Source organism: Ischnura elegans, chromosome 12 (assembly GCF_921293095.1).
Source record: "Ischnura elegans chromosome 12, ioIscEleg1.1, whole genome shotgun sequence".
NCBI lineage: Eukaryota > Metazoa > Arthropoda > Insecta > Odonata > Coenagrionidae > Ischnura > Ischnura elegans.
The window spans coordinates 78,631,047-78,657,421 of NC_060257.1; the positions used below are offsets into that span (position 1 = coordinate 78,631,047).

General features: G+C 37.4%; 1 protein-coding gene across 1 annotated transcript in view; it reads right to left on the reverse strand.

The window, feature by feature from the left end:
- Positions 1 to 26,375, reverse strand: part of LOC124169079 (structural maintenance of chromosomes protein 5) — a 50,610-nt gene that overhangs the window by 13,667 nt on the left and 10,568 nt on the right. Inside the window, exons 7-14 of the mRNA XM_046547555.1 lie at positions 23,034 to 23,162; positions 11,508 to 11,706; positions 8,661 to 8,786; positions 7,082 to 7,227; positions 6,358 to 6,569; positions 5,689 to 5,852; positions 3,621 to 3,750; positions 1,160 to 1,406 (exon numbers count right to left, since the gene is read on the reverse strand). Coding sequence (XP_046403511.1) covers positions 1,160 to 1,406; positions 3,621 to 3,750; positions 5,689 to 5,852; positions 6,358 to 6,569; positions 7,082 to 7,227; positions 8,661 to 8,786; positions 11,508 to 11,706; positions 23,034 to 23,162 — 1,353 coding nt within the window. The remainder of the gene's footprint in view (positions 1 to 1,159; positions 1,407 to 3,620; positions 3,751 to 5,688; positions 5,853 to 6,357; positions 6,570 to 7,081; positions 7,228 to 8,660; positions 8,787 to 11,507; positions 11,707 to 23,033; positions 23,163 to 26,375) is intronic.

Here is a 26,375-nt window from a genome sequence, read left to right on the forward strand (position 1 = left end):
GGAGTTCCATGTTCCTGTTTTTCAAGCATTGTGCTCTGTGACCACGGATCTGTGTCCTGCAGCAGTTGCATCCCAGGCAACTTGTGCGAGACACGACTACATGGCGTGGAGCCTGACAGTGTAGTTTCTAACGTCGCACAGTGTTTTTGTAGCATAATTGCAAAGCTACTTTCTTGAATTTAAGAACCTCGTAGCCACGAGCATGTGGTTTTTGAAAACAAGGTATTGTATGGAACAGTATGAATACGACAACAATAATCACGTTATCGCCACTAAAAAGATCGTGTTCAGGAAAAGAAAGGCCTTCATGATTCTGGAAAGCTATCTGAGATAACAATGTGCATAAATAATAATTGATTACTTGATTAACCTAAATTATGAAAATTTCAAGAAAGTAAAGTGTAAGCTCACATTACCCATGTTTAAAGATTATTCAGGCCACATCTCTCATCATTAGCCCAGATAATAGGCAGTTTGCTGTGCTTTTACCAACACTGGTGCCTGCACAACCTTGTTTATAAAAAAAAGTGCACAAGATGTAAACATATTATATTCCTATTAAGATGAGTCAGTTCTTAAATATTTCCAGTTCTTGATACTGGTCCATTTCTCCCCAGTCGGTTCCAAGTTCCCCACACTTGGTTCCAACAATCAATCTTATATTTTGAAAAATTACAAATTTTAATGAGCAACCAAAAGAAATGAATGAAAATAACTTCAACGAAACTGTGCTAAAGAAGTAGAAAGTTCTCTACAAAAAAATAGTATTCATAATTTTATTTTCCATGTTTTAAAAGCCAAACTAAAATGTTCTTAAAAAATGCATGATTGTCCTATACGTCACATTACATCAGGCAGCCACTGGTACTTTCTCCAAGTTATGTTGAAAGAAATCAACGCTTTTACCCTGTCTGGGCCTAATCTATTCCTTTATTTGTCAGAAATATTACCTGCAGTTTTGAAAAGGCATTCACCGAAAACAATATTAAATGGAATAAATATTCGCCACTGCTCCGTGTTGGTTTCTAAGTACCGACTTTATGCGATCGGTTCCCAATACCAGATTAAGGGCCAAGAACAGGCAGTGATGAGAACCAGGTACTGGAGCTGACCCATCTCTAGTTTCAACGTTTGGGAATGGACGAGAGGGGAGAATAACCTGATTGGCTTCGACGAGGTTCCGACGGAGGTCCTCCTCGCGGCACTCCACGGCCCTTGCCTCCTCCTCGTTCCTCTGGAGCATCATGAGTCGGGATTTGGTGGTGGTTGCTTTGCTCAGCTGTGCCTTGTTCTCCGATCGCCTCTTCCTGATCCCTGCAAGCACACCCTCTAGTTTCTCTATGTGAGACTCGTGACCACTGAAAACATTCTTCAACTCTTGAAGCTCCTCCTTCAACTGGGATAAACTGTGAAAGAAAATAAAGTAATACATATGAGATAAAAGATATCGTACTTTTTCCATAAACAGTGTAAAATGCAGAAAAGGCAAAAAATAAGCATTTTATCACTCTGAGAAGAATGCATAGGTTTATAAGGAGTGAGTGCACAAGAGGTAAAGTGGCCTGTTTGAAAATGAGTGAGCTAGGATTGGCATGCAATATTCTCACATTCTAAGCGGAGGCCACGACCTGTGGTTTTCCTTCGGCATATTATTCTCATTTTCTGCATAGCACTAAATCTCGCAATAAATTATCTTTCTAAGCGGTGGTCTTAGAGCCACTCGCCTTAAGCCACCAAAGTGTGCCAACAGTGACCCATATGCAGTAAGCATGCTACAGGGTTTGTCCGGAAAGTAATAGGACTGAGTCGATTTAAAAAAATGTATTGAGCCAATCGTTACAATTCTTTAAAAACTTTCAAAATAGGCTCCTTCTGCGTCGATGCATCGCTGCCAGCGCGATTTCCAAGCATTGAAGGCATCACAGAAGACATTCTCCGAAATAGCCTTGAGAGCCGAGGTGCATGCTGCTTGGATCCCCTATGTCGTCTCAAAATGCTTGCTTTTCATCGGCGATTTCACACAAGGAAACAAAAAAAAGTCTGGGGGGCCACATCTGGGATGTAGGGTGGCTGCGGAAGCGTTGGGATGCCGGCATTGGTTAATTAGCTGTTCACATGAAAGGCGATGTGAGCCGCAATTTCTAGTCATCGGTGAGCTCTTTTGGGACCATCTTCGCGCACACATCTTGCGCATGCTCAAATCCTCCGTCAAAATGTCATTAACCACAGATTTTGATAAATGTAACATCTGGGAAATTAAATGAGTGCTTAGTCGTCGGTCTGTTTTCAAAACTTTGTGCACACGGGTCAAAATGTCGGTGTTTGCCGAAGTCACAGGTCTTCCAGCACCATCTTCATCAGCGACCTCCTCCCGGCCCTCCAAAAAGGCCTAATGCCACCGAAACGCACCACTTCTTGCTAAAGCAACATCTGGGTAAGCCTACTTGATCATAACAAACGTCTCTGTTGCATATTTACCGAGTTTCACTCAGAATTAAATCGCGTACCTCTGCTGTAACGAACGCTGCATTTTCGGCTTGCACCACTCACAAAAACACGTCGCGCAAAAAAGTCTGTCCCGACTCTCCTGGTGCCCTCAGACAACTGACCAGCCACTCGTTCATTAGCTAGGAACACCCTCTACCAAATTCAGTCGGTGCAAACACGCTCCGAAGTACAGTTGCGGTGGAAGAAAATCAGTCCTATTACTTTCCGGACAAACCCTGTATTTCGAGTTTTTGAAAAATACGGCAAAATCCCCACTCAGCGTATAACTCAGGGTTAATTTTAAAAGATTCTTCGATAGTTAACCAATTGTAAATTAAGACAAAGGTTACCACGATCGTCAAATGTACTTTTTATATTGCAAATGCACAACGATTGTTGGGGCCTTACATGCTGATGAATACAGCCAAGGGTACTGGAGATTTCGTCAAACTAAGGCATGTTTACACCACGATCAGTCAAAATCAAACTAGAGTAGAAGAGAAGGCAGAACAAAATGGATAGTTTGAGGCGTGACTAGGTGAAATTGCTTCATGTTCAATTTTAAAAACTTTCTAAATTTCACACATGATTTTTGTAACCTGTTTCGTTGAAATGCCGTACTCTGCAAGTGCGACAAAAGGTCAAACTCTCCCTGTATCCTGTATTTGAACCTGACGATGTCGCACTGACGAAATTTGTTGTTACTAAAACCATACGTGAAATTTACAAAGTTTTTTATCTAACGTGAAGACAGATGGGGAAGTGGAAGCAGAGACAAAGGACGTACAAAACAAGAAGAAGGAAATACATGAATCACAGCCAGACGTTTGCCTGCATAGTACGCTGGAGTGTATGGATTGGTGAGATACGAGAACAATCACGACAAATGCAATAAAGATCAGGTTGGGTAAAGAAAGGTCACAATGAGTCCTTGAAAAAACCTAAAATAACAGACTGTATGCATAAATAATAACATATTGTTTGATATACGTTAAGTATGAACATTAAAAGAAATGAAATTGAAAGTTTGGATTACCCGTGCTTCCCGATTGTTCATGCTGTCTGACCCCATCCTTAGCCTGGATAATCAAGAGTTCATTGTATTTAGGAAAGTTTCAAACCAGGATACTCACCGAGCAGTACATTCCCTGATACTGGATTCATTCACTGATCCTTTCAGCAAGTGCGCATCTCCAATCTGATATGAGCTCGAGATCGCCTCTTTGGTGTACCTTGAAGATCTTTTGCTAAATTTTTTTTGATCTGTAAAAAAATATTAAATAGTACTCACCACAGGGCGGATGAAAGTTCTTTCAATAATGTTTCAAGGAATCAAAAAAATGTTATTGGCTGAATTTGATATTAGACTCGAAGCAAAATAATGATTTTCAATGAAACTAATGATGTCTTATTAAGGAAAAGATACATAAAACAATGATGGAACACATATTAAATGAAAATTGAAAAATAAATCACCCACTAAAACAATGGAATACATTATCATCTCATAAATCCTCATTTCAACAGCAATCCATATGCTTTCCTCACTCAGTATCCTTGTTTGTACTTTATTTATCGAACAAACCTTTAACCTATTCCACAAAAAGTACCAAATACACTTATACAAAACATGCAATGTTTTGAAATTCATGTAAATCATCAGTCCCCCTTAAAAGCTCAGTACGGCCCTCACTATACTGTATCAGCAATATGCAACAAAATCCCTACTGACATCAAAGATATATGTACCATTATTCAAAGTTAATTTAAAGAGTTACCTAAAAAGAAAAGCAAACTAAACCATAACAGAATTTTCGGAAAGCAGGTTTGAATGCTTTCAGTAACGAAATAATAGGCACACTATGTAATTTTAGTATGTATTATTATAATAAAATTACTCATTTTTCTTACTGTAACAAATCATTTTTATACAAAACAATTCCCATGATACTTCTAGACCTTACAGAAATAAAATTACTTATAACTTCCATTGGAATTACCTCATAAAATGGAATTCTTTTTAACACTTACTGACAAGTAATGGTTCAAGTTTTCGTGGATGTCTGCTCTAGCTTTGGAGAAGATGATGAGTGGTGGGAGAAAATCTTGATTAATTTTAGGTTATTCTTCAATAATTAACCAATCATAAATTAAGACAAAGGTCACCCATGATCTTCAAATGTGTTTTTCATACCGCAAATGGTTAACTATTGCTGCAGCCTCGCATGCGGTTGAATGCAGCCCAAGAGAACCAAAGATTTTCTCTCACTCTGGTATGTTTATGCCACAACCAGTTGAGGTCAAACTGGAGTGGAAGGGAATAGAAGTAGTGAAGGCGGTAGGGGAAGTGGAGGCAGTAGACAGTTTGCTAAAGTATATGGAGTAGTGGGAATGTGAGTAAAATCGTCTTGTCGTCGCTAAAAAGATCGTGGTTGGGTGAAGAAAGGTCTCAAGACTTTGGGAAGCACTTAAAAATAACAGACTATGAGCATGAAGATGTAGTAAGATATTGCCTGATTTAAGTAGAGTATGAACATTACAAGAAATTTAAGTGAAAGCTTGGGTTACCCGTGTTTTCGGATTATTCAGGCCACATCTCCCAATCATTAACCCAGATAATTGGGAGCTTGCTGTATTTAAAAAAATTTGTCAACCATAACTTTTGCTGAATTGCCAGACAAACACACCACAATCTGACCACTTATATTAAACCAGGTTTTCAGCCAAAATTGTAGCTGAGAGAACATTTAAGAATTCATATAAGGCTATATTTTCCATTCAAGTTCGTGCATATCTTTTCATATTTCACAACAAAACCTAAAGCTATCACAGCTGAAAATTTCACAGGAAACAATACAACAATAACAATAAAATTGGTTATTGTGTAAACTCATGCATCTTGGTATGTCTTGGAATGGTAAAGTTTCTCAAAGTTTGAGAGGATATAATTGAAGAACTACTGGCCGCACAAAAACCGGCCTTTTACCTGCCAAGGTGAACGAATGATATGATTTAAGTTTCATAAATATCTGAGTTAGTAGGGGGACAAAACCTTTCTTGCAGCTGAAATGAGATGAAATGACCTTGAAAATTCATATCATAATTAGAAAAGTAATTAAAAAATACTTTTCATAACATACCCTTAAGGAAACTTCCTTAGAATAATAACCAGTGACTGTATACAATTTAATGAACACTGACCAGTCATGAAGACTCTGATTTCAGCGGGAACCTGGTCAGCCATAGCGTACGTATCTTGAGTCCCAATGGGAATGCGATGGATGAAATAATTTTTGAATAAATATCTCATTACTGCTTCAGGAGCACTGAAGATGTCTGATAAGTATGTATAAAAACCATATTTCCTGAAAATTAAGTTTAAATTAAAATGAAATCCTCAATTGCAGTAAAACAAAAAACTAATAGAAATATATGCATGATAAGATTTTTTTACAAGAGATGTGCACTAAATGGCAACAATGACACAAATACTCAAGGTTTATACAATGAAATAATGAAAGACACTAGTACAAAAACTTCTTAGCCGAATTTAATAACCAATCCATAAAAACCCATTGAAGTTGACCAGGAAATCACAACTGTTTATTTGCAATGAATCAATCGCATTAAGACTGAACTAAGAAATGAAAAATGACTAAGAATAACTTTTCATATATTTACGCACGATACATTTTGTTGTGAACAACAAAACAACAATAAAATGCATCTAGCAAGAATAAATAAATAGGAAAGAAAATTGTGCTATGCATCATTTGGTTGGCCTTAACTATTTACACCAGCTCGTGCCACAACTCATACATGAAACAGATGCCAACTTATACTTAAGGCCTAAAAAAAAAAAGTACTCGCCTGATAGACTGCAGTTCATATGGTCGAGCAAAGGAGGACATTGAAACATCAGGTTTTGATGCCACAACATTTACTTTGTACTTCATTTTGTCTCTCAATTCTTCCATTAAGAAGTTGGCATCTTCAGGATCCTCACAAACAAAGGCCAACAAATCACGCTGTGGTACAACACACTCCAAATACTTGGCCATACTTGCCTCCTTCATGGAAATCTAAGGAAATACAATCAAAGATACATCACATCAAATGCTACTCCTTATGAAATGCAAGTTGAAAAGCTATCAGAGAGAGTTCACAAACACCATAAGACAGAAGAAAGCCATGGGTTCACAAATATAATAATGAACTGTTTATTTCATTTGTTATGGGGCCACTATAAATTGGCAATATTGCTGTATGTGGAAATTTTCAATTAAGTAAGAAAACAAAATTGAATTAAATTAGTTAGCTAAGATTTTGCCACTGAATTGGAAAATAGATCACATACTTCTACAAACACATCAAAATCTAGCTTTAAGAATTTCACATCTTTTCCTAAAGTTATTATGTATATCCTATTTACTCGTGTAAGCCGAGCAATTGTATATCCCACGTACCCCCATTTTTGGGTTGGCTCGTGAAGACAAAATTTTTTTAACCAAAAAATCAATTTTTAGCCTGCAATCCTGCATTTTTGGGCTCAAACATTCAAATGTCTCTTTCGTAATAAAGAGTATTTTCTTACCACCATAGCCATTGGCTCATATGCTCTGCCCCGCAATTTATCCTTATTTTTCCTGAACCACATAATAGGTTCATATAAGCCTCTGGTTTTTAGCACTTGCAGTTTCATTGAATTATCACTAGCTTTCGCCAATTCTTGATTAATCACTGAAAGTAGAGAAAAAACCTAATTGCATCAATTAAGTTCAGATTTAGGATAAAGCTATGGTTCAAAAATTCACAGAACTAAATGAAAGATACTAAACAAGAGTGCAATACAGTCACTTATTCAAAGCAATGGATGAAGAAGACTCAGAAAAATATACATGAGTGTATGATTTAATATGCAGTAATAATTTTTGGGCAGTAAAACAGAATATAACACTACCTGCTTGGAGCATTAATGCAAAATTTACTGGATTTTTAATGTTTATTCTAAACTTAACCAACATCCTGCCGGCACCTTTAATTTAACCGGCACCTTTAATTTAACCGGTACCTTTAATTACACCAATGAGTAGCATGAAAATACATATTTTAAACCTCCCTGTGCAGAGCTCTTTTTGGGGCAGAGTTACCCCGGCATTTTCGATCCCTCAGATTTGGCACCCAGCTCAACGGAGCTAACCCCGCCCGTCCCTTACCATGGCCACTGGGACTACACCCTCTAACTCTATCATAGCCTGAATCCACGGTCAACTTAATGCATTACCAGTGTTTTTTTTTTCAACCAAACATTGTATTTAATTTTCAAGAATTTACTCTTCTAAAAGAATTATAACATATTTTTAAGTATTGTACAATTTTAAACAGGTTTCTAGCATTAATAACAACAAAATTAGTAAATACAAGGTAATAAGGGTATAAGTCTGAAAGTCCGTAATTTTTAACACTAAAATTTTGTTTAAAAATTGCTCATGCACAGAAAAAAATGAAGAATTCATTTCAGAGGATAAAAAATTGTAGTATGCATCAAAATATATCATTGAAAAAACTATTGACAATATAGCCACTACGCAACAAATTCCTGCGGTGGGGATGGTCATAAATGAGTTGGAGGGTCGGGATTATTGCATGGAGAGTGGCCCTAAGGACTCACAAAGCTGGGTCTCAGGCCGGGCCTGAATTCATCAGACAATTGCTACCTAAGCAGTCACTTCCTTTCCCTTGCGTCGGCCAGAGCTGACGTCGGGTCAATTGCATTGAAAAATCTGCGACAGCTATACCCAACGACTGGTCTTTTACGCATGAAAAATGCCCGTCGCCTCCACACGACGCCCGGCACAAAAGGGTCAAGTCTGTTTGTGCAAACTGACGATCTATCATATGATTTTTTACATTTTCTTCTACTCATTAACAGGAAAGATGGAAGTTTTTAGTTCAATTGGAATTTGGTAATTGCTTTTTCTTCCCACTCTAATGCACACAGCATGTACCAAGTGCTATACCAAGCATCTCCACAAGAGCAGAGCAAATAAAAGACACTACAGGATTAAAATTCAAAACACCACTGATATACCTTTATCTTCATTCATGCACACATTGCATACATTATTTCTACTACATAAACTAATTTTCTATCAAAGGAAAATATAGCATACTCTTTATCTGGTGCTCTGTGTTCAACATCTTGTTTTCAATTGATTGCTTTTCCATTTGCTGAGAATAGATTTCTCTTGTCACTTGTTTTTCTTCTGCAGCAAGCTTTGCCTCCTTCTCTCTTAGTTCTGGAATGAAACAATATGTACAAAATGATAGAACTATAAGATAACATACTTACAAAAATATTTTTTCTGATAGTTGCGCACACAATTAATTTACAGCAATAACAATTAATATTCTGATGATTGCAACTAAATAATTTTCATTATTTTTATACCCATGAGGTATATCCAGAAAGCAATTCCTGTTCTGTAACTGCGCCACAGCAACACTGCTGTCTTTGCTTTGCCCATGCACACTGCACTCCTTGGTTTGTTAACTATATAAAATGTACGCCATTTCTGGTTGCTTTCATTTATTTTCTTGTGTGACTGCTTTGAAATGTTTAAGACTATTCTGTAATTGTGAGATTTGTTTTGTGTTTCGGTTTATGAATGTAAGGAACATACAGATGGCAATCATTCATCATCACATTCAAGAAGTTTACGGTGAAAATGCTGCCAGGGATGGAATAGTGAGAAAGTGTGTACATAACAAGTTTCATGGTGAACGAACGGATGTCCATTGAGTGGTCGGCCATCTGTAGTCAATGATGAATAATATCAGGTAAGGAAAGTTGATGGAAAAGGACATGAGATCAGACATTTCACATAGAAAATGCCTTCTGACAAACTTCCTGAAATTTTAAAACCTCTTTTGCATGTCAACAATGTATGCATGACATATGTCAATCATCTCTGACTCCTAGGATACTATTGTAAGCTTTGCTCCTCACTGGTTACCAAAATGCTTACTGATGTCCAAAACTAAAACACTAAAACCTTATCAAACAGTGTCATTAGGAGCACTTCAATCAACCAAAGTGCAGTCCACACATGGCACCATCTAACTACCACTTGTTCGTACACTTGAAGCATGAGCTAGCCGGTAAAAAATAGTTTGCTACATTTTCTTTCACACCCATATCTACTTTCTAGATACGCCTCAGATAATCCTTTAATCTTCTTTCACACCCATATCTACTTTCTAGATACGCCTCAGATAATTCTTTAATCAATCAAGAATAGTTCATCAAACTTTTTGGCAGGGTGTTCTATCATACAAGAGAGAATAATTTCTTGAACTTCATAATAAAATTGCAGTTTGTATTCCAATGAGAGACCTATGTCCCTTTGGAGATAATGAAACCACTAATTTTCACTTTCTTTTGAGACTTCGACTCTCTTTGGATTTTTGAACTTGATTCTTTTTTGAACTCTGATTTTTGAAACCCTGATTTCTACATCCAAAAGATTTGTGAAGAAGAGTAAAATAGCCAGTTGCTTCAAGCACGACAGTCTTGCAGTAGTTATTATATTGGACATATATGTCAATCCCTTTTCATAAGTAAACATTTTCAAACATTTTTAATGGACTGTGTTTGAAACCTGGGATTAAGATGAGTAGTTCCATGAAAGGCGTGAAATACCACGTTCCATTATGTTCTCAAGTGGGTAGTTAGGGGGGCAACCCCCACAGCCTGAAGGGCCTCTCCTTATATGAGTCATGTGGACTAGTCGAAGATAGTTGATGAAGTAAATGCCAAGTAGTTTTTCCAAAGTGCTCGTGTTCTCTGCAATTGTAAGATTCGACAGGACTAATAATATTTAATTTTAGAGTTTAAATTCACAATTGGTTATTATTAGGGAAGGACGGATCCAGGATTTTTTCGCACCCGGACTCCGATTGGATCCTTGATTTTCGGAGTCGGATCTTTGGATATTGTCAGATCGTAATGCATTTTTAATTGTCTGCTATAAAATGAAGTAATATACAAGTTTCTTCTGGGTACATACAATCACAGAAATGCTATTTAGATTTGCATACAGGTTATAATATTTTTACTGATTAAAAATAATTTTTATAAGCTTTCAAATTACTTTTAAAAAAACAAAAAAATCTTTACATGCTCAGGATTTAAACTGTTATGCTTCCACTGGGAAATGAAAATAGGTTTCAATCTTCGGACAAACCATTGACTGAATTTTGATATTCCTCACGTAAGTTTCCCCTGAATGCTGTCACTTTCTCATCGCATACTGACTTGTGTTTCACCTGCAATACAATATAATATCGTGTGGCAGTGTTGCCTGCAGCCAGGTAACTGATCTATTCACTGGATTTATTGTTATTTCTGAAAGCATCTGCTTCCAAGCACTATGGATAATCGATCTTATACTGTATTTTCATAGTCATCAAAAATAGTGTTGGGCCAATTCCAAAATTTTAGTGACTCCAATCCGGGTACATATTTCGATTCCGATTCTACCATAATTCCAGGCAACAAGACAACCACATAAAAATTATTACTATACGAAAGAATCAGTTCAAAAGATCAGAATCAACAAAAACATCACTCATAATATAACTGCTGTTACTATCACTATGTATTACTGCTATCACTATGTAATTAAAATATAACTGCTAAATTTCAGAACCGAACTTATGTATCTTTAACGTCACTACGGGACTACAGCATGGAAGAAACTGTCATTATGCTGGTTCGAATGTGTTTTGTTATTACGATTACATGCCACGAAAATTCAAATGATTATTAAAAGCACAGTCCTGTATAAATTTGTAGTTTGAAGCACTACTAGAATCGGAATAGATTTTTTTCACCTCAGTAAACACTCATTTTCGATTCCGATTCTAGGGCACAGAATCGAGGAATCCAAGGATCGAATCGACCCATCACTAATAAAAAACATACGTAGGGATGTGCTGAATGAGAAAAGAAAACATACCTTGTTCATTTATGCTCTCCAGTAAGTTGGCCATGAATTCAATTTGGAGTTGGAGCTCTTTGATTCGCTCCACTCTCCTCTTTTCACCGGCCAACATCCGCTCAAAGTCCCCCTCGTTCTCCTTGCACTTTGCGTGGATTGCTTCGAGGCTCTCAAACGCTCCACCAATCGACTGGTGGTGCTTTTCATACTGGGAATTCTAGAAAGGAGTACATGGAAACATGAGTGTGCAACAACCCTCTTAGAGCCATCCACTTGAGTGGTACTAGTATTTATTTCATACTAGCAGGCCAACCAGCATTGCTCGAGAAGGATAGTACACAGAGAAGTGGGAAATTTGGAATTCATGGTCAATTGGCAGGATTTTTAGGTAAAGAAACAAAGCAGATACAATGATAGCATACATAAGTAAACCCAAAAAATGGAAAAAACAATTTCCGTGTACCGCTCGCGGGATTAGCTAATACCCCACTCCACAACACCACAACATTGATCTTTATGTGTCTGTACATGTGTAGACTAAAAATGTCATGTGAACCTCAGTACCGAGAGGATTAATAGTTAAGAATCCTTTGAGTTATATTTTCTAGAGATGGGTCGAATTGCAGATTTCTCAAACTGGAACATCGAATTCGAATAGTAAATCACAGCTCGAATACTAGCGTCGAATAATAGTGGTCCTGACGTATAATTGTCCCGCATCCATTTTTTGATGAAAATGAGACGAAATATAAACAATGAGTCATTTATGGCTAATAATGAATCTTCCCAACGAGATGAAACTAATAGGGAGAAGCTCAATGCTGCGGGGTAGTAAAATAAGCGCATTTCCCAAGATCCGCTATCCCCCTCCATTCAGCACTGGCCTCCTCCCCTCTAAGCTTCCCTTTTCTCCAAAATGAAACAGATGATTCCAGCTTGCACATGGATCGTATTACGAAGACCTTACCTTAGTAAGAAAATATCAAGTTACAAGAGAAAAAAAGAAACCTTTTTTAATGCCTCCCCCTTTCTTGCCCACTGACCTTTTTCAGCTTACCCACTTCAAAGTTCCCAGTTTCTGGAGGTCAACTGCTTGATGAGTCACCTATTAGCCCAAAAAGTGTCCAACAATGACTTTTAACATATTGGTATTACACTTTTATTAGATTGAAATATTAGTAATGTGCACACAATTCAAAAAAGAATGAAACCAAACACGGTGTATTTCTAAAGTTATTTAAGCATTTTAAGCAAGGAAATACAGTAAAACCCCGTATTTGCGTTATCGGAATTTACGTTTTCCCGCAAATTGCAAGTTTTTTTCTGGGTCCCGTCATATTTCCTATCTCTCCAATGTAAATAGAACCCTGTATTTACGCCGTGTTTTTTTCGTTTTCCCGCCATGTGCATCACGACGTGCCGACTAAAAAAAAATTTTTGCGTAGTAAAACCATTAATCGCGCATATCAGCCCTTAAAACTGTCTTTTGGCTTCCTTTCGCGCATTTGTATTTAAAAATCTAAGAGAGAAACACGTAATGAGAACTATTTTCGGGAAGAATTTGAATGTGGCGGGACAGAACGCCACTAACGTCGGAAAGTTGAACTACGTCATCTCGTTTTCTGTCAGCGGCGAAAAGATTCACGATATGAAAGTAGGTGTATTGAGCAATCGAGCTATGTATTAATTATAATGCAAGAACTCCTGATGGAATGTTGACGATAATCATGTAGTCGATAATTTGATACGAGAGTTTGCAAGGGAACCAGACGTGATAAATGCCGGAACTATATAACTTGACCGACAACTGGGATCATTTGCGCTGACTTCATTCAACAGTTGCGTAGCAATTATGGGTTAATTAAATACTTAAAAAACTTATTTAAACTTGAATTATCCCATTCAAATAGCAGTGTATCGCAAACTATTGTAAATTTCAAAAATTATGAAGTCCCATGACAGTTTGTACTACGCACTTGATCGCCGAGGAGTAGGTCAGATACTCGTGTGTTGCCGATCGGCAACTCGAGTTACCCTCAACTCATACGGGAAATAGAATTGATCCGGCTTGAAAATGGAAATTCGAGGTGAAAAACGGACATTTTTAATTGACGAGAAAATGAAAATTATAGAGAAAGTTGATTCCCACACCGGAACCCGCATCGATTCAAACGCTGGCGACTCGAATGTTGGGACTGGCAATCCGTTCGGATTCCCAGTCTCAACATTCAATTCCGTGGTGAAAAATCGCGATGCCATTGTAAAATATGCAACCCAGTGCGGACATTTATCAAAAAAGAGAATACATGTGAAGAATTGTAAGAATAAATAGAACGAATTCTAAAAGAGTAGTTTTTAGGTGCAAGATCATCAAATGTCCCAGCTAATGGTGTCATCTAAAGGCCTGTTTACATAGTACATTAACCCGTACAACCCATACAAAAAAATCTGTGCTGCGACTGCACTAAATCTGCACTCTAACTGGACTAAACTCTGTGTTTAGCACAGTCACAGTACACTTTTCTGTACTAGACTGTACTATGGCAGCTAGAATTTGAGAAGAACTGTACTGTAACAGTGCTTGATCACTGTGCTTGAACTGTGCTAGAGCTCAGACTGCACTTTGACTGGGCTGGGTAACATGACTGGAGCTGTACTATGGCTCAAACTGGACTGTGACTGGATTGGGTAACTGGACTGGAACTGTACTATAGCTCAAACTGGACTGTGACAGGGCTAGAAAACATTACTGGAAGTGTACTGTGGCTAAAAGTGGACTGTGACTGGGCTGGGTAACATGACTGGATCTGTACTATGGCTCAAACCACTGCGACAGGGCTGGACTTAAACTAGTCATTGACAGGAGAAAGTATTTCCTATATTATTTCATATTACGATCAACTATCATTTCCATGAGAATATGAATGCGTAAATTATATAAAATTTTATGTTGACATTACAGCGGCAATGCATAGCTCCAGCTTGCTTATTATTTTGGTAAAGTATGGTCAAAAGAAGAACTTCCGCCGATACTCAGCCATCTTTGTTAGAGCATTGGTTGGCATTGGTGTTGAACCGGTTGTAACATTACTTGTTTACGTGCTCTGAATTCTACGCTGTGCGATGGATACGTCGATGTAAGATCGACGCTAAGAACATGAAGAAGTGAACTTTACTTCAATTACATCAAAATTAGCTACTTAGCCGGGAATTTTTCTTGCGGGTGAAGTGATATCGTCGATTTAGCTGAAATCCGTGTGGTTCGCGATGAATCAACTTTCCACGATTGATTTCGACGACTCGCAATCTACTCCTTGCGAAGCACGAGAGAGTTGAAAAAAGACATCTTTATTTATACTCTGCTGCTGGAGGTAAGTACTCAACTTCTCTAAAATTAAATTCAGACAAACTTAAACAGTCAAATTTTGACGTAACACTTTATTTGATATCAGTATGTAATGTTTTTTCCTTTTAATTTCAGGAAGGAAGCCAAAGAGGCAAATGAATTGAGCGGCCATGCCTTAACAAGACTTTCATTTTTATGTTTATAATCATGAGTATATTTGTATTTAATAAATTTCTTTTATTTTCATATCTTATTGTCATTTATTGTGCTCCACGGCGTTAGTACTGAAACTTCATAAACAAAAACTATCGAGGTGGGCATATTTGTGGCAACTAGACAAATAGCACTGAAGGAAATTTTGGTGGTTTTTATGTTGAGTGCCCGTTGATGTGCAGAATAGGATTTGTCAATTTTTCTCATAGAACCTAAGTGCTTCGATAGCAATATTTTTAGTACCATAAACTTAGTTCATATTAAGGAAGTGGAACGTAACAAATTCAGTGAGTGTCTGTTAGGAATATGGTTTATCTTTCCTTAGACTAGTCAACATTCGAATGAGTGTAGTCGTTATGGCCACTGTTATCTCTTTGCGGTTTTCTGATTGGATCAGGCAACCAATCTTCAAACACCCAAAAAGGGAACTATATATCTCTGCTAATTGGCCTATCTTGATTTAATTCTGCATCTTGTTTTCAATAAGATATACAGGGAATGCAATAGCCACATCAAGACTCAATTATTGACTCATGGAAAGAGTATTACAGTAAAAACTGTGCTATGGCAGCTGCACTGTGGCTGTGCTATGGCAACTGCACTATGACTGTGCTAAGGCAACTGTACTCTGACTGTGCTATGACAACTCCACTGTGACTGTGCTATGGCAACTCCACTGTGACTGTGCTATGACAACTCCACTGTGACTGTGCTATGGCAACTGCACTCTGACCGTGCTATAACTGTACTGTGATGTTTCAATTCAAGTGCAGTTTAAGTAGAGTCACAGTACAGCCCTTTTAGCAAAGTTACAGTGCAGCATTAGTACAGCCACAGCACAGATTTTTTTGTATGGGAAGTTAATGTCTAAATTATGAACACGAAAATGCACCGTGTATTCACCCAACTTGTGCGTATATGCACGAACAGAAAATAGAACCTGTTCAAATTTGGTTCATGCATTCATAGTCGGATTTAGGGGAAGGGGACGTGCCCCCCCCAGATGCTTAAAAAAAGACAAAATTTGAATATGGTTATCATAGGAGGATCTATGGGGGAGGGGGGGCACGTGCCCCCCCCAGACACTTAAAAATATGCTAGATTTTTAATACGGTACGGTTATCATTGCGTTCGTTTTGTATAACGTGGTATCATTGTGCCCCCCCCCACTCCAGATCAAAATCCTGGATACGGCATTGCTTGTGCCCCCCAGAAAGAAATCCTGGATCCGCCCCTGATGGTCATCATTATGTTCGCTTTGTTTTGTGAATTACTCAAGTAGGCTCAATCATTTAATTCAATTAGAATAACTTTGATATAAAAATAAAGAGAATTTTGTAAAGTCATTGTTATATCTTGTTTTTAATCTCAATTAAGACAAGATCTTTTGCCTGTCAGGCCCTCTAGTGCCCCTCCCAGAAAAAAATCCTGGATCTGCCCCTGTCTACATTCATACATGTCCCGTTCCGGTCCACAAAAATCATTCATGCAAGCAGAAATTAACTCGTACGTGTTAATGTATCGTGTAAACAGGCCAAAAGGCCCTTGAGAAAAAGTATTTCCCCACAAGATTGGGAATCGAAGATTCCACGGCATCTATAATGGTTGGTTGGACAGATTCAAAAATAGGTACAGTCTTGTATATAAGATGGTGAGTGGTGAAAGCAAAGATGTTAACATAGAGACCGCAACTCAGTGGAAAGAATCTGAATATATTAGAGTTCTGGAAGGTTACAGCCCAAAAGATGTTTTCAGTGCAGACAAAACAGGATTATTTTTTAATTTTTGCTGCCAGAAAAAACACTGTGCTTCAGAAGGAAACAGTGTTATGGAATAATGCTTAGTGAACAATTAAAAAATTAACATTTCCAAATCCAGTATATGAATAAAAGTGAAAATTCTCTATTTCCCACGATTTGCATTTTCCCGCAATTTACACTTTTTTTCTTGGGTCCCTAGAAAAGTGTAAATAAGGGGTTTTACTGTAGTTGGAAAAATGCAATGGAGACTTATATTTCTGCCTCCACCCATAGTACACCCATGCCTTCCCAAGCGCAATGTCGATATAGCGCAAATTTGTTCCTCAGGGAAACACCCCAACACTGTGTAGCCTAATCAAATACCTAACTTTAACGCTCTCTTGATAAAATGTGAACTTGCGCTAAGTACACACAAAATTCCTATTGTTTTATGCATATTAATAGTATTGTTTAACTCAAATCTACTTCTTTGTTTACATATTAATCGAAATCCATTGTTGTGCAATGGCCAAAAGCATTACCCGTCATGCTTTTGGCCATATTTGCTTTTGGCACATCCAGATGGCTGGCCTAACAAAGCTATTTATCTCCCCTCCTCAACAGAATGACATTAGTGAATTTAGATCATTAATTAAGCGTGGAGAAAGCAATACGGTTTGAGACGTAATTTTTGCCATCATAGGTTATGGGGCGAATTGACTTCAATGTAGAGGATCTACACTCAAGCCTTGAAGGTCATCGGTATTCATGGGGGAGAAATGGAGTGGTGCCCGAGTTCTGTATGAATAGCATCAACATGTAGAAGGGTCCGCTAGAGAGTCTCCAACACAATGGCTTCATTCCCTCCCAGCAGTTGTAGGCCCTCTGCATCTCAGGAATACAGTGCAGCAGTTGCCCAACAGTAGGCACTTTCGATATAGCCATACAGAGTACAAACCAAGAGAACAATGACAAAAAATAGGAATGCGGGTACTAGAATTGCACAAAGCATACTAAACGTTCATTTTCAGATTTTTTCCCCCCAATAATTTTCGATTCCCCACATCGAACGATATCTATTCACCACTATTTTCCGCGAATTTGATGTAGTTCGTCAACATGCCTAAAATGGTCAACTTGCATGCACTAAACGACTAGAGTCCTCTTATGTTTTTTCCGAGTCAACTACCAATGATGTCCATTCGACAGTGTATGGTGTGAAATTCGAAGTATTCGAGGTATTCGCGGATACTATTTATACATCTCTAATATTTTCAACCACAGAGGTATGCCTACCCGGCAAAATTTTCAACCACAGAAGTTGTGTGAGGTGATGTAACAACTGGTTATGAGAAAACAATGCAAATAATGCATTGAACAGAACCGGAAGTAGCACTATGGACTTGGTTTGGTTGCAATCTGTGAAGCCATATGGAATTGCATAGCTGAAAGACAAACAGACACACTCATTTACAGCATATGTAGATGGATATCTTTGCGACTAGAAAGCCTGTCCAAGTTTTTGGGAGTGAGGACAGAGAGGACGTAACTTCCTGATAAGCAACCAAAATGCAATAGGCAGAGTCTATCTTCCCAGAAATTCAGCCGCTCTCAGACCTTCGTGGTGTACACTTTGTGATTAAGTTAATTGTGTTGCCAAACGTCAGTTGCCTTCGTTCGCTTGTAGTATCGTGGTGATTGCTCTCCAACCAGCCTTGAAAATGGTCAAAAAAAGGAATACAGGCGGTCCCCAACTTTCGTACACAATGCGTTCCCGAAAATTTGTACGAAAGTCGAACCATTGACTTCCATACTAATTAGGGGTTACGTTCCAAAAGAGCGGAATATATGCACTAAAACCTTTTTTTTGCGGATTTTATTTCAATTGACTTAATTTTGATATTATGTCAATAAAACTCCTCAAATCGTCTAATTTCATTCGAAAATACGCTGGAAATGCAAATTAAAGTTAAAAAAAACAAGAACTCCGATGGCTATCGAGTGAAACTTCCTGTTGGCGTTTAAGTTGACATTCCACATATTACGTCCACTATAAACAAAAAGGCATATCAAGAAGCATAACAAAAGTAGTTGTTGAACCCGCACTCTGGATACCTTTTAATTTTTACACCAAAATTCGATATTTGGCAGGTGACATTCGTGATCGTGTATATTTCGCATGTTATTCAAAATAGACAAAAGACAAATGGAATTCGGGTGATATTTCGCGCAATATCGTTGCTGAAGGTGCACATGAATTAAACAGCACTCAAACGAAAAAAAAAACACAATTAGAAAGATCTTAATAGTTTTATTGAAAGCTATTTGCGATGATGTCTAGTCAACTTCTTTTGAAAAATATCTCCAATTAAGGCAATCTCTTCTCTTGATAAAGGAGCCTGTAGCAGGCAGTCTTTCTCCCAGACTGAGGTCTTTCTCCCAAATAAATCACCTAGTTCAGAGTCAACTACCAACAATTCCCTTCATTATATACATTCATGTTGTTCGCATATACTGCCATTTGAAACAATTGAATGTTGGGATGCGCAATAAACATCGTGGGAATTTAAAAAAAATACAGACCAACGTCTGAAAGTCCGAATTTAGCGTACGAAAGTCAAGTACAGTGGAACCTCGTTAAAGCGAGTACGGGCTATAGCGAGACCCCCGCTATTACGAGAGATAGCCGATGCACCGTCAATTGATCCTATAATAAGCATGTTAAAAAATTCGTTTTTACGAGGTCCTTTTGGTGTTGGCTCTCGCCATAGCGAGGGTTTCACCGCCAGAAAAACTTACACCAAGACTCCTTAATCTCTGTAATTGCTAACGATCTGTTAGAAATGAAGTTAATGGAGTGCTTAGTCTCAAATTTATGTGGTAAACTGTCATTCGATAAATAAGTAGTTACCGTATATCTCCGAATATAGTCCCCCCCCCCCAATTTTGAGACCTCAGTTTTGGAAAAAATTTTAAAATGTAAAGGAAGGCAATTTTTCTGTGGTTAGCAAGTTAAGATTCTAGATTCGATAAAAACTATTATTTTCTGTGAAGATTAAGAACAAATCTGTTCACATATTTTCCATCACAACAAAATAACTATACCTAAAACATGTTGTGATCCATTGCATGTATCAGTAATTTATAGTTCCTTAACCAGATGTAATGAAGAAATGAGAAATTTTTTTAAGTATCCAAGGCTATTCTATTTTTTAAACCTTCACAAATTATTAATATTTTTGATTTCCAAATGACTACAGACAATGTCAATATATAAGCTTTAACTTAAAGCCCATAAACAGTATTGCATTTGGCCCTGAAACTTCCGTAGATCCAGTGTAACACACCCATCAAGTCATCACAAATCCAAGTGACCTGAAGAATTTAGGAAATCTAAATAAAATTGTGTTAAATAAATTATAAATATTATAAAAATATTGCTATCAAATGCCTGCTAAGCAAAACAATTAAACTACAGGACTTACAAATATCAAAGTAATAAAATTAAGAAATAAACTTTTTCCAACAAACATTAAAACTGAAAAAAAATTATATCAATTTTCAATGCCTCGTCGCGAATCATTGCATAAGTTACACGAAGAGCTTCTGCTCTGCATTTGCGCACAAATTCGACGATATTTTCCTCTAATTCTTTGAATCTGCCGCATTGAGACCCCCGAAATGACTTCCGCGATGTATTAGCGCTTTGCTAGCGCTGTAAATACTATGATTTACGGCGTATTCTGCAACGGCTATTTTTAAATTGGCATCGAAACTCCGTCTTTGAAGGCCTCTAATCTGCGGCAGGATTGATCCTCATCTTTCTACTTGATCCATCACCTCACTGTTGAACGTAAAATTATTTTTAATAAAGAAAATATCGCGGAAATAATTGCGAAACGTTATGCGACGTAATTTATCGATCCTATTTACCCTGACGAATTGAAGATATTCCTCAATAAATTGATTACACTTTCGATGCTGAGTCGCTGTATTTCGATCAAATGCAGTAATGCCGGCGCTTCTGGTTTAAAGTCGTCGATTATTGCACCTTTTCAGAAACAAATGCATCACCTATTGCGCATTCTTGTTCTGTGAAGGCGGTAAAGGCAGTGGTTGTAAACACGAACCGCACGGACGTATAGTAGCTACGGACGCAATGAAATGCTAAATCGTCACGAAAGGTTCACTTTATCTGTTTATTTTTCGCAATTATTTAAATCGTGTAGTTATTAAATGAGCGACGGGAACATATACTATTGATTCAATTCTAGTGTTCGATTAATGTAATGATAGTGTGTGTTTAGTTTTCATTTTAATTATTTACTGTTTTGCGTCATTAAGTGATCAGTGTCGATTGAATTATTCTAACAATACTTTTCCAAGAAAAATTAGCGGCTACCCGATGGATTCCGTGAAAACGCATATTCGATATGCTATTTGAATCGGAATAATCGTATCTGTACAACATTTGTGGTAAAAATTGTCTTAATTTCCGGTAAAACGTGGCAGTATTTACTAATATCTCCGATTATAATCCTCATAAATATACATACTCAAATAGAAAGACTACGAGAACATTAGCCATTATGCCGTTATTTATTACTTTATGGTCACCTTTAGTATGCTAAATTGGATTACACTCGATTATAGTCCCCCCCCTTACTTTTCCGCGGCCATTTTTGGAAAAAAAGGGGGGACTATATTCGGAGATATACGGTAATTTTGGTGAAAATATTGTGGCATTAGCATTCGCGAATGCTTAATCTTCTTTTGTTCCTCGGGCGGCAGAAAGCAGTTGTCAGCATACCCGCACGTCCATGAGTTGCATGAATAGAAAGCATTTGATGGAACACACCATGGCCAAAAGACACCAAACACGTCTACGCGAGAAAATAAAAATAAAGGAGTAATATGAGGTATATTGCCTATTATTTGCACCACCTCCGGTAAAGCGACAATTCGCTATAGCGAGTGTTTATTGGTGCACCGTGGGGTGTCGTTTTATCGAGGTTGTACTGTAAAAGGTGTCAATTTTGAATGTACGAAAGTGCGAATTGTACGAAAGTCGAGGACCGCCTGTACAAGTAAGCATTGAAAGTGATGGGAAAAGGTAAATCCCTTCGACCGAGGAGCTAGCCAGGCTTCCCACGCTTCCTCATGAGGCTGGCAGATGGAGGATTTGTTAGACAGTCTTTTGTTTCCATTCACTGACAAGGTCTTTTTTGTATAAGCATGACAACGTCCTCCTCTCTCTCCCCTTCCCACATCCGAAGGCACCCTCAATCGAGCGTTGTGGGTCCCACCTCCTGCCGTGATGCTGCTCAAACATTCCGAACTAGCATGACAGGGCCAATGGCAAAGATATTCAAAAAGGGTCATAGAAAAAAACAATTTAAAATTGAGAATCGATAAATCAACTCGTCAAAATCAATTGATTGGCATAGATAACGTGCTGTGCTGGTACACAAAAATGGTTTAAATGCAACAGTCAATAACAAGCATTTGGGGCAGAGTTTTAATTTTTTTTCTCCAGAGAGCAGCCAAATAATTTCTCCTATTATGATCTTCATTATTTTTGCCTTAAGAATATTTTTCAAAATTTCATGTGAGGGAAGTAGAGAAATATCCCACATAATTCTCAACCCATATCATCAGGAGACGGATAAGTGAGAGTTGACTGCAAGGCAAAAAGACCATGTTGTATTATTTGCAATGAAATGAAGAAAAATTTTCAAATTTGGTTGAAAGTAGGTAGTTATCCAAAGGGCAATCACCTAGTCGAATGTGAGTTGTATGACCCTTTTGGAATTTTTAAGCACATAAAAGCACTGTGTACCAGTAAATTATAAACACATAGAGCACCAACTGAGCATTGCTGGTTTAATATGGAAAAATAAAATAATACTGAACAGTAGGCACTCAAAATAATTTCTACTCACAGTAATAAATAAAATATTGAGGCTCATGTTAAGAAATCTATAATAAATTTAGAAATACGTTATTAGACTAGATAAAAACTGGTAAATATTACATAAAGAATGCCAGAGAAGTACATTTACCTGATATTACTTTTTTGGAACATTACAATTCAACAAAACACAATTTGATCAATGGTTTTATAAAATAACTTTGTTCCATTTCATATTTTTGACTTAGATAAGTGTCCTTGACTAAATCTGTTTTTAAATAATTTCTTTTTTTGCAGCTACATAACGAAACAAGAAAAATAAGAACATTACTTACGGCTAACTTCAGTTTATCCTCACAGGCCTTGAGTTGCCTCTTTGCATTTCCTAAGGCAGCTTCCATTGGTTTACTTTCCTCTACTATTTTATTGACAGATGCAGTTTTTTTCTTAAGCATTTCCTCTGCCTACAAAGGAGAACAAAATGTATAAAGCAAAAATAGAAGAAAACAACAGAAACTTAGAAAATATAAGGATTTCAAAACGTGGTAGCTTCCATTTCACACAGCACTATTAGGTACAACTTTGACAGGTTCCAACACTACCATGTCTTTATCAAGCAGAAATAGCATTTTAGCATTATAAAGATGAGTGAAATAGACAAAGTTATCAATCTATTGAATAAGCCATGAGCAAGTTCCCCAAAGTGAACTACAAATCAATTGAAGATACACTTCCAAGTAGATTTAATCATTAATCATTACTACCTGACCCGGCAAACTTCGTACCACCTCATAATCAACTAACAGTTATGCTACACCATTTGTATATCAAGAAGGGCTGTACTGATTTTAATAATTTTTAACTTATTATAAGAAATTAAGAAAAATTTTAATAAAACCAACCAATGAATCATATTTCGAGCATCTTTACTAACGTGTGCATTTTCTTGACTAGCATCAAATACAATGAAAATGATGATTAATTAAACTCACTTTGCATGAGTACTGCCCACTACAACCTAGGATCGAGGCGACAGACGTCAGCTGCAACCAAGGATACTGTGGACGTCGGCATCCCATTGGTTGTAAGTTTAAATGCTCAAGGGCCAACTTGTGATGGTAATTCAAATCTTAACATGACCATAGCTCATGTAAGATTTGAATGGTTAGTTTTGGCTCTACTTCTACACAAAAGCTTGAGGATATATTAATAACAAAGCCAATTATGGAATAAATATAAACTGAAATCTATTATCTGAACAAAGTATTATGTGAAGATTTCAGATTTTAGTTTCAGCCATAACAGTTTTAAGAAGGCGGCATTTTCCAAGCCTCCTTCCACGGTAAATGTGAGCAATTTAGTGACTGTATGATCAATGATTATAGACCCTTTTTTATCCAAAACCTCTGATTGATAACTCTAAGTGGAATTTATATTTGAACAAAAATGATGAAAGTGACTAACAAAGCAACCTAAATATCACAGTGAAGGTATAAATGATGGTGTGACAGATGCAATTTTTTGCTTTTCTTTGGCAGTAGATTCCGGTAAATAGGTCCACTGGTTACTTGGGGCAGCCACTTAATTGGGGCAGATCTTGAAGAACAGAACCCAATAGAGGAATATCCTAGAGGTTTCTCCGCTTAAACGGGACAGCATGCCGCTTTATTGGGCCATGAGTCGGCAACATGGACTCTATACTCGCGACGAAATTAAAATTTTTTGTTTTCAGAATACTGATTTCAACATTAACGTCCTTTAATTTAGTCTTATTTTTCACAAGGGTACCTAGTCTTGCCCAATTCTTAAAGCTCTTGTTGTCATACTATCCGTCAGAGGATTCAGATTCCATTTCTCGACCATGACACCTCATTCAACGTAGCTTTGTTTTTAAGAGAGAACTCCTGTGGTGGTAGCTGAGCTATAGAGGATAAAATGAACTCAGGATAGCGAGAAAAAAGTGCCGACACCCATGGTGAGGGTTTACCAGTGGGTATGGGCTAATTTCTAGGGCAGTCAATACTGGTCGAGATGAGCATTGTCGCTTACCAAGAGCTTTATGTTCCCTACATCTCGCACACAATCTAATTGCCTCATGTGGTCTATCCACTCTTCCCTTTTCACTATACAACTAAGATTAAAGATTTGAAAACACTTTACCGTGGGAAATTAGTAGATTATAATCTGGAATTTGTAGAAGATAACCTTTTCACATCGTAACTCACCGCCAAATAATTAATTTCAAAGGTGAATATGGCAGGCGATAATGTTTCTGGCTGAAATATAGCGAGATGTCACCTGTCAAACAATTCAAATTTTTTTTCATTGCGGTTTGAAACATTCAAATGCAGTTTTCAACATTCCAGTAGAACCTGAAAGGTGAATTCAACTCGAAACAGTACCAAGGACATATGGACTGCAGTTTGGACTGCTCTGCCACCAATGTAAACTGTGAAGATGATATTGTTAAAACCATATTATACAGACAAGGTGTAGCTGAAGGTAAGGATAGTGATGGAGATAAATCGCACCTCAGCGTAGCCGAGTGACATCTCAGTATTCAAGGTGGTTCTTTAGGGGGATACGACTCTTCTTTATGCAACAAAAGGGCAACCAAGGTAGCCCAATGTCGTCATTGGATGTCTGCGCGGACTTAATTCGTGCCACAAGGATGACGACAATGCAGCAGAGTACAATACAAATTCCTCGGACGATGATATACGATTAGAACAGTAAATACCTGTTTATAATCAAATGAGATATTTAGGAATCCCATATTATTCACTAATTAAAAGTGAATTTTTCTTAAATAGGACATAGGAAAAGAAATTCATCCAGCATTACCATAGGCTGTAAAAAATTATTTTAAAATTAGATTAACAGAATTCTTGAAAAATGATAATAAGTAAACTATTCTCACTGATTTATTAAGCAAATTAAAAGATAAATAAACGTTCTTTGTATCATAAATATTATTTAGTCTTCTTTCTATAATTTAATCGTTTGTTTATGACCATATACAGGATGATTCGTATAATTGGGGCATAGTGCACCTGTCCCGATGTGTCCCAATTAACCGGAATCTACTGTATTTATTAAGGTTACTTAAGATATACATATTGTTAATTAGAAACTAGTTATTTTCTGGCATGCCCAGTTTGATTGCACCATTTTTGAAGGAATGATTGCCAGAATTCGAAGCAGTCAAGTACCAATTATGAGTATTCTTTTGCTTATGCAAAATAAGAATTTCTTCTCACCAAGTACTTTTATAACTTAGAGAGCCACCCAGACATACACTGAATCGTAAAATTAATTCTGCTAGTCACATCATGATCAACATTTAATGTTTAAAATTAATCTTAGTCCCTATAAACATCATATTTCCCAGCTTGTGCCATTACAGCAGACAACATCAGAAACTTACACAGTTAACGTTTTTGGCAGCTTTTCGCTATTATTCTGAAACCTAGATCATGATGTTGAGGTTAATTAAACACTCAACTCACTTGCCCTTGAAAATTAGACCCTTACTCTATTACTCTTCTTAGGATCAGCTTGCTCCAAGGAACCCCAAGAGTGACGGCACCTTGACTCTAGGGCTCCTATCCGTCGGACTCTCAAGGGGGGGAGGAAAAGGAACGGGAGCGGGAAGGAAACACGCTTACCCCATGGCT